This window comes from Cuculus canorus, chromosome 7 (assembly GCF_017976375.1).
Source record: "Cuculus canorus isolate bCucCan1 chromosome 7, bCucCan1.pri, whole genome shotgun sequence".
Taxonomy (NCBI): domain Eukaryota; kingdom Metazoa; phylum Chordata; class Aves; order Cuculiformes; family Cuculidae; genus Cuculus; species Cuculus canorus.
In genome coordinates this window covers 37639946-37652221 of record NC_071407.1, presented here as the reverse complement: position 1 = coordinate 37652221, position 12276 = coordinate 37639946, and the positions used below count along the sequence as shown (strand labels likewise).

Below are 12276 nucleotides of genomic sequence, written 5' to 3'. Positions count from 1 at the left end.
AACTGAAAGTAAAGAAATTTTAAAATGTCAGTGGCAGCCAGAAGAAAGTTGATGTGTTACTTTTTTTTTAATCTAATTTTGAGAAACACTGGCCTCCTAATCCATCACCTGGCTAATCATTAAATGAGAGGAGATAACATTTCTGAGCCAGTATTTTTCCCTTTTTTGGAGTAAGGTAGTTGTGCACTTGCAGACTATTCTAGAAGTAAAACCTTTCCCATAACTTTGGTTAAAAGCTATTCTAAAACAGGTAAGTTAGTTTTGATGCTGGGGGGAAAAAAATGTTGCATTTGTTCCTACCGAGTTATTTTAGGGTACGAGTTTTCACAATAACTTTCTTTCAAATTGTAATCAAGTTCCATTTTCATAATTTGCAGGGGATGAGTCAAGGCAGAGGTCCTTCAAGCAGAGGTGTAAGCCAGAGAGCAGGGGCTCTGATAGAAGGTAGACCTTTAGGTGGTGGGATGGATCTAAGACCTGGTTCTGGAAGAGCATATAGGGGAAAAAGGAAACTAAAAGCAGTGATGCATGTAAGTCGTGTAGCAGTCAGTGCTCACAAACCGGTAGGAAGAACTGAGTCCCCTCTTTCTCCATGGAAGAAAGCAAAGATATTCCCAATGATTCTGCAGAAAGTGAAAGGTGGAAGGAAAGATTCCAGTTATGCCAAGTTGATGTCAGCTCGCCAAGTGGATGGCGAGAAAAGCATGATTATCAGGGGGAGTTACTTCCAGAAGTCGACAGATGACAGACCTTCCATGAGAAAACTAAACCATGTTTTAAAGCGCATTAGTGTCTCAAGAAAATTTCAAGAGCCTGTTAGCAAAGATGCAAGAGGAAAAGGCGAGGAAGAATCTCAAACAGATGAGGCAAAGTCAGGAGTTTCAATAAGTATCACAGCAGAGAGTGAACACGAGGACAGTGATTATGAGAAGAAGAAAAAGAAGAGAAGAAAATACACCTCCTCAGATGAATCATCTGCGAAGAGTAGTAGCTCTGGCTCAGAGTCAGAAGATAAAGACTACTTGAAAGTAACCCTGGACCAAGATGAAGCCACTGAAAGTACCGTGGACTCGGATGAAGACACTGGGCACGATTTTGAGGATTCTGATGATGACTCTGGATCCAGCTCTAGCACTGATTCAGAGCAGGATTCATCTGAAGAGGACGATGATGAGGAAGACTCTGACAGTGATGAAGATGGTAGCTTATCAAGGAGCTCATCTACACAAAGTTCGTACAGCAAATCAGGGACTAGTGAGTCCAGTAGTAGAAGAAGCTCTAAAAGGTCCAGTATAGAAAGTAAGGGAGGTAGCTCTCGTGGCAGAGCAAAGCGGTCCAGCCAGAAATCAAATATTAGCTCTAATGCATCAGGTAGTGACAGGGACAGGAGCAGCAGGAAAACTTCAGGATCCAGCTATAAGAGCAAAACCTCCACTACCAGCCTTGAAATAGAAGACACAATAGAAGAGGTGTCAGAAGAAGATGAACAAGCGGATGGGGAGCAAGTCAGCACAAGCCCCGATAAGACAGCAGACAGCTCAAATGTTTCTGAAACATCTGCCAAAGCAAAATCTGCTGCTACTGGAGAAGGCAAGGGAGCAAAATCAGCTGTTAGTGGTGAGGACAGCGTGGATGAAAGCACAGAAGAGGTTGATACAGATGCTAGTGACAGGGAGGAAACTATCAGTAAGAATGAATCTTCTTGCCTAGAAAGTGAAATCAGTGTTACCTCCAAAGGGACTGAAGGGACAAAAAGCACGACTAGTGCCACTTCTGGTAAAACTACTTCCCCTGATACTGAGAACCAAAGTTGTGACACCAATGTGAAAAGGAAAAAAACAGCAAAAAAGGTGTCTGTGGTAAACCATCAGTCGCAGTCAGATGAGACCCTCGACACTGCCGTTACGGAGTCGGAGACTGCTGGTGATTCGACCTCCTTTTGAAAAGGAGTGACAGTAGGTGGACGCTTTGCAGTAAGGAGTGATCTTGTTTGCTGTGCCTTCTGTGTGGTCTTTCCTAACCAATACTCGCTTGACTAGAGGCAGCCAAACAGAAAATGTCAAAGCTTACTGCCTCAGCATTTGAGCCCTGTATGCTGTCTTAAGGACAGAAGTAGAGAAAACCATACTGATACAGTTCCTCTGAGAGGCTACTCAGGTGTACTTACTGGTGGATATGGAAAGATGCATTTTCTTCAAGCACTGGTGGGAAGGAGTACTTCTTTTTCTCTGCAAATTCCAGTAACGTAGTTAAAAAGGCATTGTGTTGATTCTTAGATTTAATCGTAGATTTAATCCTTCTTGGATTAAGCGCATTGTGAAGCATTGTGTGTTGGGTTAGCCATGATGGACAGCTCGATGAACCTGATGGTGCAAGCCTGTTAAGGGCCCTGTGTTCCTCCAGGTTGTGTCTGTCACAAAATGGAACACTGCAGGAAGAAAAAGGGGCAAAACATGGAATTCTGTGAAGAACAGGAATGATGATGCAGATGAAAAGACTTTGATGTCATGCGTGGTTTCACCTTATGTTCCCCGCCCGTATGACATTTGCTAGTCTGCAAATGAGTTCTCTGTTGCGAACATTAGCACTTTTTGCAGGGAGGACGACTGAAACAGCAGCAAAGCAGCACTCCCAAAACCTGCAGAGTATTACAGGGATTACACTGTTTCTGGATCATGAGATTCAGGTTTCAGGTATCAGAGATGTATAAGACAGGAATGTAGAGGTAGGTGTACAAAGTGAACTTGGTCAGGAAAGGAAATGGAGTACACATTCCAACTTCTGCCCTTCCCACCTAACACTACAGTGATTTTACTATTTTTTAAACATCTGTTTAAAAGTTTGAGATGTGTTATAGCAAAGTATTGCTGAAGGTAACCATAACCTATGTTAACCTACGTGTAGCTTGGTGTCAGCTGGAATATCAGCTGTCATTCAACAGAGAAATCTCGTACCACTTTCCGAGCGGAACTGTGCTAGTGAATAGTGTGATTGTGTAGGAAGAACTTCTGTTACTGAGTGCACAAGTGGCTTTTCATGCCAAAGCAATTTCTGCATGATGTACTTCCGTTTGGAGCTCTCATCCATACTGTCAGCACGGGAGTATGCAAGCTTTGTGTACCCACACCTTATCCGTGCTCTTTGCCTTGTATCAAAAGCCACAGACCTGTTTCTCAACCACTAGATTGAACTGGATAAGCTGTAAAAAGCCAATAATAAAATAAAAGCTTTGAGCCAGTATTGGATTAGTCTTGCGAGTAAGTACTTCAAAACTAGAACAAATTCTGGTGTGTGCACCACAGCTCTGCCAGGAAGCCTCTGTTAGACGAGAGAGAAAAATATCTGAATTTTGAAGATGCTTGAGCCTGCTGTAGAGTTTCCCTGGCAGAACTGGTGGCGGTGTAAGGCATGATACTAACTTTTCCATTCCTGTCTTTAATTCCAGTTGAAACGTGAACTAGATTTATGAGCACTTACCCACTTTTTTGTGTTCCCATATAGCCCAAAGTTGTAGCTCCATATGGGATTTTAACGTGAAACCTGTTTAAATTAACTAGTCAGTCTTTTCATCCACCTGACTATATCTGTGCAAAGAAAATTGCATGTCTGTAATCAGGAACAAAACAATAGGCCTCAAAGTAATTTGTACAAAGTGCAACTTCTCAAAAGCTTAAGAGTAATCATCACAGAATCATTTAGGTCAGAAAAGACCTTTTAAGGTCATCGTGTTCAACTGTAAAGGTAACACAATTACCTGAGACAAATCACCTGTTTCTACCTCGCATGCCTTTTGTTTTTCTTTCTCTAAAAACAGACTCTTTCCTGTGTGCATGTGTATGTATTGCAGTGGGAATTAACTCTGATGGTATCTGCTGCCCTTAGTGACATAACCCTCTTTTCATTATTAATTCAAGAATGCCAGTAGCTTATTTCAGCATGGTGCGAGAAGGTATTTATTTTAAGAAGATCAATTATAAATTAAAATAAATACTGAGTTTTCTGTAATCACTGTTAGTACAAAGTCTCGGCAACCTGAAATAAATAAATAAATAAATAAATAAATAAATAAATAAAGCTGGCGGTAAAAATAAATTATATAAACAGTATAAAATTGAAAGTCTCTTTTCCCTGCTGTTTTCCATTTAATAGCAAAGCATCTCCACTGACTCCATTAGACTGAAACTGGCACAAAGCCCTATATCAAGCTTTTCTGCTTGTAACTGTACAATTTCGCCAATGTTATACCTGAGAATTTCCCTTGTGTAGGTCCTAACATTTTTCTCTGTTTGATGAGTTGTGCATGTAAAACAGACCTGCTCAACGCCCTTTCTGCACGGAATTTACAATGTAATAATACTTTGGAAGAAAACTTCCAAGGCCTTCCTAGCATTTACCCAGCAGTACATTAGTTTCTCAGAAGTATCACTTACACAATGGCTTCAGCATAGAATCATAGAATAGTTTGGGTTGGAAGGGACCTTAAAGATCATCCAGTTCCAACCCCCCTGCCATGGGGGTTGGATCCAGAGGGACACCTCCCACTGGATCAGGTGCCCAAGGCCCATCCAACCTGGCCTGGAACCCTTCCAGGGATGGGGCAGCCACAGCTTCCCTGGGCAACCTGGGACAGGGCCTCACCACCCTCATTGTGAAGAAATTCTTCCTTATGTCCAGTCTAAATCTTCCCCTCTCTGTTTTATACCCACTGCCCCTCGTCCTATCACTACAGGCCTTTGTGAACAGTCCCTCCCATCATCAGTGCCTTCCAGTTTCTGTTAGAAGAGGTTGATGATCTGGTTGTTTTTCATCTCTCTTTCTAAGACAGACTGACCCAATGCTTTGTCATGACATGACTGGCTTAGCAATATTGTGATTTACAGAAATTTTCTTTCAGAAAGTGATGTCTCCATTCTCAGAATTCTCCGAAGAAGATGCACTTCAACTTAACGTGAGCACAGCTGGATGCATCTTTAGCAAAGAAAAAAAAACAGCAAACAAAATCTGTCATTAATTTCCAGACCTGAAGGAAAACATCACGGTTTTGTACGCTCTATCTGACTTAAATTATGCAGTTTACGAACTGAAATGATTTTATCCTTCTAACTTTCTAGTACAAAGAATTGTGTGTCCAAGCATGAGATATGTGTAATAGTGGCAGACAGTGCTAATCAAAACAATTAAGAAATATCTGTGTACAACCTAAAAGGAAGGGCACAAAAGACCAAGTTAATAAAAAATCATGTGTGTCTAGATAAAAGACAAGACAAATAACAGATAGAAAAAGGGCAGGAAACTGTAAGAAATTGTGCTGAGGTTTAATGATGTTTCTATTTATTGTCAAACAGTGGGCCAGAAAGAAAAGGATCAAGTTGATAGTCGACCCAGAGTATGAGACCAGCTCCACTGGAGAAGACAGCGCTCCTGATTCCAGCCAGAGGAATCGTCTTAATAACCCAAATATTCAAAACAACGTCAATGGTAACATCTACATTGCGCAGAATGGCTCTGTTGTCAGAACCCGTCGCGTTTGCCTTGGTAATAATTTAAAAGTCACATCTCCAGTGAGGCTGGGGAAACAATTTAAGAAACTGGACAAGCTTGCAGTGACACATGAGGAGAATGTCCCACTGAACACATTGTCAAAGGGACCATCTTCTAGTGATAAAATGAACACAAGACCTTGCGGCGTCTCGTTTGCTTCCTCTACTACAGGGGCTGAAAATATAGTAACAAAGCCAGGGGTCTCCAAAATGAAAAGCACAGAAGAGCAAGAATCAGTTGTTGATAATGAGGATGTCAAAGAGCCTTTGGAGTTGCACAGTGAACACACACAGTCAGATGAAGAGGAGCTCTGGATGGGCCCTTGGAACAACCTTCACATACCAATGACAAAACTGTGATTTTATTTTTTTTTTAATTTTAATTTTTACTTCAGTTTATAATAAACTGCGCTTTTTATTGTCACCAAGGAAAAATGTATGAAATTTGTATTGTGCACACATGTTGTATATTACAAACGACACGCTTTAAAGTTTAAAAACAAAATTTGCACTCACATTTGTACCAATTAATTGTCCTCCCCGAGAACTATTTTGACAGGCTCCCATTTCACTAAACGGCATTTCATTTAAATTAATTAGTTATTTTTGATCTTGATTTATTGTTTAATAAACAGTAAACTACTAATAAATGCACAGCAACATTTGGTTAACTTTTCAGACAGTTCTATACATGCCTAGCTTGTTTTTCTGTATGGTACTTGTGGCTATACTGTTTAGATTTGGGAAATGTCTATTTATGTTCAAGATTTATATCCAGAGCTCTTGATTCTGAAATCAGAGTAATAAATTAAAAATAAATCCATGAAAGTCAATGGAGCAAATCCTCGGCTGGCTTAAATCTGAGTGACGATACCAAAGTCAATACTTACATACCAGTTTCTGCAAACAGAGGCTCTCAGTCTGCAAGCAGCTAGCAAACGCGGGTAAGAGTAGAATTGGAGTTTGTAGGAGTATAGTACTGTTACACAGAAAAGTGGAGTAGAGGATTAAATCAGATAAAAGTTGCAAAGAGGAAAGAAATGTGTAGCAATTAATCTTATTCAGTTACCTGGCCGTGTTTTGTTCATTTTCTTCTGTAAATTAAGTTGTTCCAGTTTTCTTTTCTAGTCAATTTTTCACCTTTTCATCTTTTCCCATCAGTTCTGTTTTCTTCTTTACATGGTCTTTAGCTCTGGTTTTTATGCTCCATCAATAATTGTCATCCTGTGGCTGTATTCCTCCAAAATAACAGAATGATACACGAGTCTGTGTGATAGAAATAGGCATTAAAGAGTAATTAATAGGAAGGGGATGGATACATTTTCAAGCCCAGCTAGCTGTTGGGTTAAATGGTACAATGGCCATTCCACTGCAATAGCGTTGAACATAAACCTGCTGAAAAGACAGATGGATCACGGTGAAGAGGATGAAAAGGGAATATTTTATGAGGCTAATATGCATAAACGGATCTGTGAAGGGCAAAAGGTGTCAAATCACACACAGAGAATTGTTTCTGAAAACTTTAAGTAAGCGTTACTTGTAAAATACACTCTATACATTTTTGCACCTGCTTATAATTTCTATTTGTACCTCCAAGTCATGAGTATGGTGTGTTGCAACTTGAATAGGCAGCTGGGAAATGCCCCTGTTCATAGTCACCAACACCTGAAAGGTACTGGCAATACAGAGCAAAGTATTTTTCTCCAATATGGTATAGAAAAGGAAAAAAAAAGATGTGTCTTCTCTGATCAAAGTGTCCTGTTGTATTACGCAAACTTTTTTTCAGGAAAAGATCAAACTAGTTGTGTGCAACATGGATACCTCTTGGAAGATGGGAAGAGTCGACAGCTAAACGTGTGCAATCAGAAAGGAAATGATTGGCATCGGTATTCTTTCTCTGTTGCTACAGTTGGAAGTTTCAGATGGATGATGATGGCTCTTGGTTCTGCTCTGGCAGTGAATGGACTTCTGCTACTGTGATTGTGTTTGTTTCCCCCTTGCACAGGTTCTCCACCATGAGATTCCTCCTCATGTCTGTCTTTAGCAGCTGTTCGCATGTTATGCCGATGTAAATGTGACGTTTCTGTCAAATACCTCCTTTCCAAGCTGAGATTTCCGACCAAATATTTTGAGAGATGGTGCTTGTTTTAGGCATGAGAAATGCAATGTAGTTTACCGTGCAAGGGGGAAAAGAAAACCCAGGTGACTGGGTATTTCTCCTAACTCTTTATCTTGACATATTTGCACTTGGTACCTATCAAAAAATAGCCATTTGGGGTTTAGCTAGGGTCTGAACATAGAGATGAGAATGATGGAAGGAAAAAAAAATCTATTCTTTGAAAGAATTAGTAAAATCTTATATTTTAATCCTGTTTAAGATACTGTTATTATTTCAGTACGTCATATTTATTCTAAGATCTGTCAGTTTGGTTCTTCCTGAATACTTCCATAAGGTCATATGCTTTTTAGAGAAACGTTTTCTCCCAACTACTTTCCGTTTTCTGAGGGGAAAAAGCATTGTTTCTTTTTCTAGAGACTCAGGGCTATACCAGCCTCAGCTCGAGCTCTGTGAAGGACCTGACACTGGTGCTGAGCCGTGCTGGGCATGTTAATCAGCTCCTGTGTGCTGCCCAAGAGCTCAGAACTTCTCCTACAATGCAAAGCCCATGAGAAACTTCACTTTTTTTTAGCAATGGGTGGCATTTATCTAAACCCTAACTGGGTTTGGGGTAAGCTGGTAGTGCCTTTCAGGCTTGAATCCTGAGGACAGAGAGAGAGGGGTTTCAGGAAATCTTTCACAGTGCAGAGGATTTGGAGGGGAGATTTTTTTCTTTTCTATTTCTGTGTGCGTAATACTGTAAATCAATATGGAATTCAAATCTGTACTTTCTGGGGATGCCATACTGTAATTAATACAGAGTTTAGGCTGCGAGCAGGCAGTGGGTGCTGGAACCAACAGCAAAAACGGTATAGACTGATACAGTACAAAGCGGCCATTTCCCCTTTTCCTTTGGGAAGTGAAGCATTAGCATGGTTTTGGTGGATGCCATGAGTAGGATAAAGTATCTGGGTCTTGGGGATATCATTTTAAGCTATTTAACCAGTGACATTTGTAACGTTGATGCAAGGCATGATTATTTTCCCCTGGGTGGTGGAACGACTCACTGGCTGAGCAGTCAAGGTGATAGTCATTGATCCTGACATTGATTTAATTCGTACACCCCTCCACTAATAGTTTAGCAGTTTCGGATGGCATCTGGTGCATCTCCCAGATCAGCAAGAGCCAAGCGGCCAAATCTGTGGCTGTGGGAGGGCAGCGCGGCGCTCGCCATGAGGCAGAACAACGCATGGCAGGAGAAAAATCAGAAACTTTTTTCCTTTAAATGCATACTACAATGAACGACACTACAAAGAGACACCCTACAGATGTGCTGGGAATCTGTTAGGAAGCTTACAATATTTCTGCATTAAGAACAGGTAGTCCTTGCAGCCACGATTTGTCAGGGAAGGAGAGGATGGTTGTGGTAGGTGCTGTGTGTGATGTCACAGCGCCATCTCTCAGCATCCTCCAGGCTGAATCCTTCCAGAACCCGGTTATTTAGCTGGAAAACTTGCAGAGTCAGCAAAACGGAAGAGATTACTACAAAAAAAAAAAAATCTTAATTTTTTAACAATGGCAAAAAGCATCAATCTAATCTATTAAACAAATTTCAGCTAATGTGGTGGGAAAGCACGCAGTAGGAACTGGGTCTTTTGGGTCATGAAAGTGCTTTCTAGAAAAATGTCACATGCTCCCAAGGGAATACGGCTTCATCTTTAAAAAAAAATCTCTAATGAATAAAACCCACAGTGGTTCTGGCTTCTTTTGGTGGTCATCCCCAGGTTGTCGGGGTGATGATCTCAGTGCTTCGGAAGTGGCTTCTCCTTCTTACCTCTGTTTGCGTATAGCAAATGTCAGTTTTAACTCAAAGCTTTACAGTTAAGTACATTTTGCAACTAGTGGATGGTGGTAAAATCTTACCTTGTAGGATTTATAGTTGTGCTGCAAACGGGTGTGTAAATGTTAATGCTTTCTCGTGGAGCCTTGGCTTGTGGCTGTGCAAAGACACACAGCTAGCCAGAAACGAGAAGGGCAGCAGCTTAGCTTTCTCCTGCTCGGTTCGCGCTTGCAGGCTGGCCCTTCAAACACTGCAGACAGGAATGGTGACTTTAAGTTACCATTGACTGTCTCATCATTTATAGTCTGAGAAAGGCTTGCATTTAATACAAGGTACTGGTAAAGCATAAAGTTTGATAAACCCGGGGATGGTGCAGTTTGTCAAATGCGTTTTGAAGGCAGATGGTTCTCTGAAGCCCATTAAATGAGTAGTGAGGAATATTATCTTTTTTTTTTCTTTATTACTGGAAGAAGAGAGTTTCAGTAATTTTGCTGTTTGGACTGTGAGCGCTCAGCCGCGCTGATCAAATGATAAAGCTGTAGCGCAGACCTGGATCAATAACGTAGCAGCAACATGAGCAGAATTGGGTAATTCACTCGTAGCAGAACAAAACCAAAGCTTTCAGGGTGGCACCAGCCTGCAGAGCTGAAATGCAGTTGATCTTTCTGGCACTGTTTGTTGCTCTTTAACAGTACAGGATAAAATTGTGCTGTTTATTGCGCGAGCCATCCAACACAAGTAACACCAACCCTGCAGACTGTTGGCAGCCGTGACGCTGCCCCGGCACCCAGAGTGAGTTGCAGCATTCCAGGGAGTGTTTGCTGGTCCCCGTGTGGATGCTGTAGAACCACACAGGTGGTCATAATGTTCAGGAATTGCTCCCATTTGGCTCTGTCTAAGAGCCAGGATGGGATGAGCAGACACGGAGCTCACGGAGCTCACGGAGCCCATGCTGGTGTTCAGCAGAAGGGGATACAAGCTCCTTGTCCTGGTGGTGTGGAGAAGGGCTACTTGGAAATAGTCAGTGATTCTAGCCTAAGGGAGCTTCATGTGTGCTCTCAACCTGGCAAGGAGCTGTGGTTTCCACAAAGAGCTGAAGGAACCCCACAGAGCTACTGAGGCAGCAAATCCACTCGGGCACCGTGGGCACTAACGTGGAGACCCGTGGAGCTACCATGCTTTGTGTAGTCCTGTAGGGTTCAACCAGCACTTGGCTTTCAGGAGACCTCCAGCTCCGGACAGGTGGGAGTGGATAACGGCTGGTAAGTTTGCGCTGTGTTTAAAAGTGTTTGGGGAGAGACAGTGTCTCTGCAGTGGTTCTTTTGCTGTTCTTCAAAAAGCAAGGACGAGGCCCTGCATCAAACTGTTGAAAATCTTTCTCTTCACCCTCAAAGTGCTGCTGAAATGCTTAAAGAATAATAAAAAAAATACTGTTTAAAGGCAAAAAAAGAAAAAAAAAAAGAAATTAGCCTTATTTAGTGCATACTGCTCTGAACATTGTTCTCTGCTCCGAGATAACTGTGGCCGTGGTTCCAGGCAAAGCTGAATGTGAGGGCAGGTACAGGGCTTTCTCATTGCAGCTGTTACTGCAAGTGCCTCTTCCCAGGGGAGATGAGAGGTTCCTGAGCACTGTAGAAACCCCATCAGAGGTGTTGGGAGAGCCGGGGACAGGGTCGTGGAGAAGGACAGGTTTGGTGCAGAACTAAGTACTGGGCTACACTGAAGTGAAGTTTAGAGAGTGAAGCCTTTGCGTTGATAACACAACAAAGCTGCTTTGTGTGTCAGTTTTGTTGAGATTGATGATGGCTCATTGGTGAACTCCATCGTTGGTTCTCTACTGTTACTTTTGCAGTATGTGTGCACGTCATCTCTCTGGTTGCCCACGGATTATTTGTTGTCTTCTGAGGCATAGAAATGTCCTGCATCATCTCTCTGACTAACTGATGGTTGCTTAAATATGTGTGCTGGCAAGTTTCCCTTTCAGAGGGCAGCAGTCTGGGAAGAGTTCAGCGCACGTGGGCTGCTGTCCCACAGAAGTGATCCCACAGCACAGTGCCACCACACCTGCAGGTTGGAGCAGTGACCTTCCAGTACCTGAAGACAGCCTAGAAGAAAGCTGAGGAGGGGCTGTTCATAAAGGCTTGTGGTGATAGGATGAGGGGTGATGGGTATAAACTGGAGAGGGGCAGATTTAGACTGGACATGAGCAATTTCTTCACTATGAGAGTACTGAGACTGGCCCAGGTTGCCCTGTGGGAGGCTGTGGCTGCCCCATCCCTGGAGGGGTTCCAGGCCAGGTTGGATGGGCCTTGGGCACCTGATCCAGTGGGAGGTGTCCCTGCCCATGGCAGGGGGTGGAACTGGATGGGCTTTAAGGTCCCTTCCAACCCAAACCATTCTATGATTCTATGCGCTGCTGGGTAGAACACATCACAGAACAATAAGCCTCAATACATGGACGTTTTGAGATTTCACCCAGTCAATGAAAATGTGGCAAAACCAGAGTTCTCGTCACTGCCACGATTTAGCTGCTGCTCACTTTAGATTCTCCTTAATGCCTGTGTTGAAGGCCAGCAGGAAAGTTTAGAGAAATTCTACTTTGACATGATTATTTTTAGTATCTAGGAAAGAATTTCTTATTTCCTTGATGAAGGTCACCAGGGGAAATTGTAGTAAGGTCATTATTTAATCTGATTAATTTTTCACAGGTGGAAAGATCATTTTTAAATGTAGTACATTTTACAAATTAGACCTAGACAGTGTCTCTCTAACAGCATTCACAGGGAGCTGTTTTACTC

At 42.2% G+C, this 12276-nt stretch overlaps 1 protein-coding gene across 11 annotated transcripts in view; it reads left to right on the top strand.

The window, feature by feature from the left end:
* The window catches only part of PCDH15 (protocadherin related 15), an 855028-nt gene extending 847189 nt beyond the window's left edge, over positions 1-7839 (top strand). For 10 of the 11 annotated variants that reach the window (XM_054071953.1, XM_054071963.1, XM_054071960.1 and 7 more), the window contains one exon: positions 5346-7836. In XM_054071953.1, coding sequence (XP_053927928.1) covers positions 5346-5900 — 555 coding nt within the window. In that variant the 3' untranslated portion in view covers positions 5901-7836. Of the gene's footprint in view, positions 1-377; positions 1824-5345 lie in introns of all 11 variants that reach the window. The other variant, XM_054071964.1, reaches the window with a different exon arrangement.
* Positions 7840-12276: the final 4437 nt, after the last annotated feature.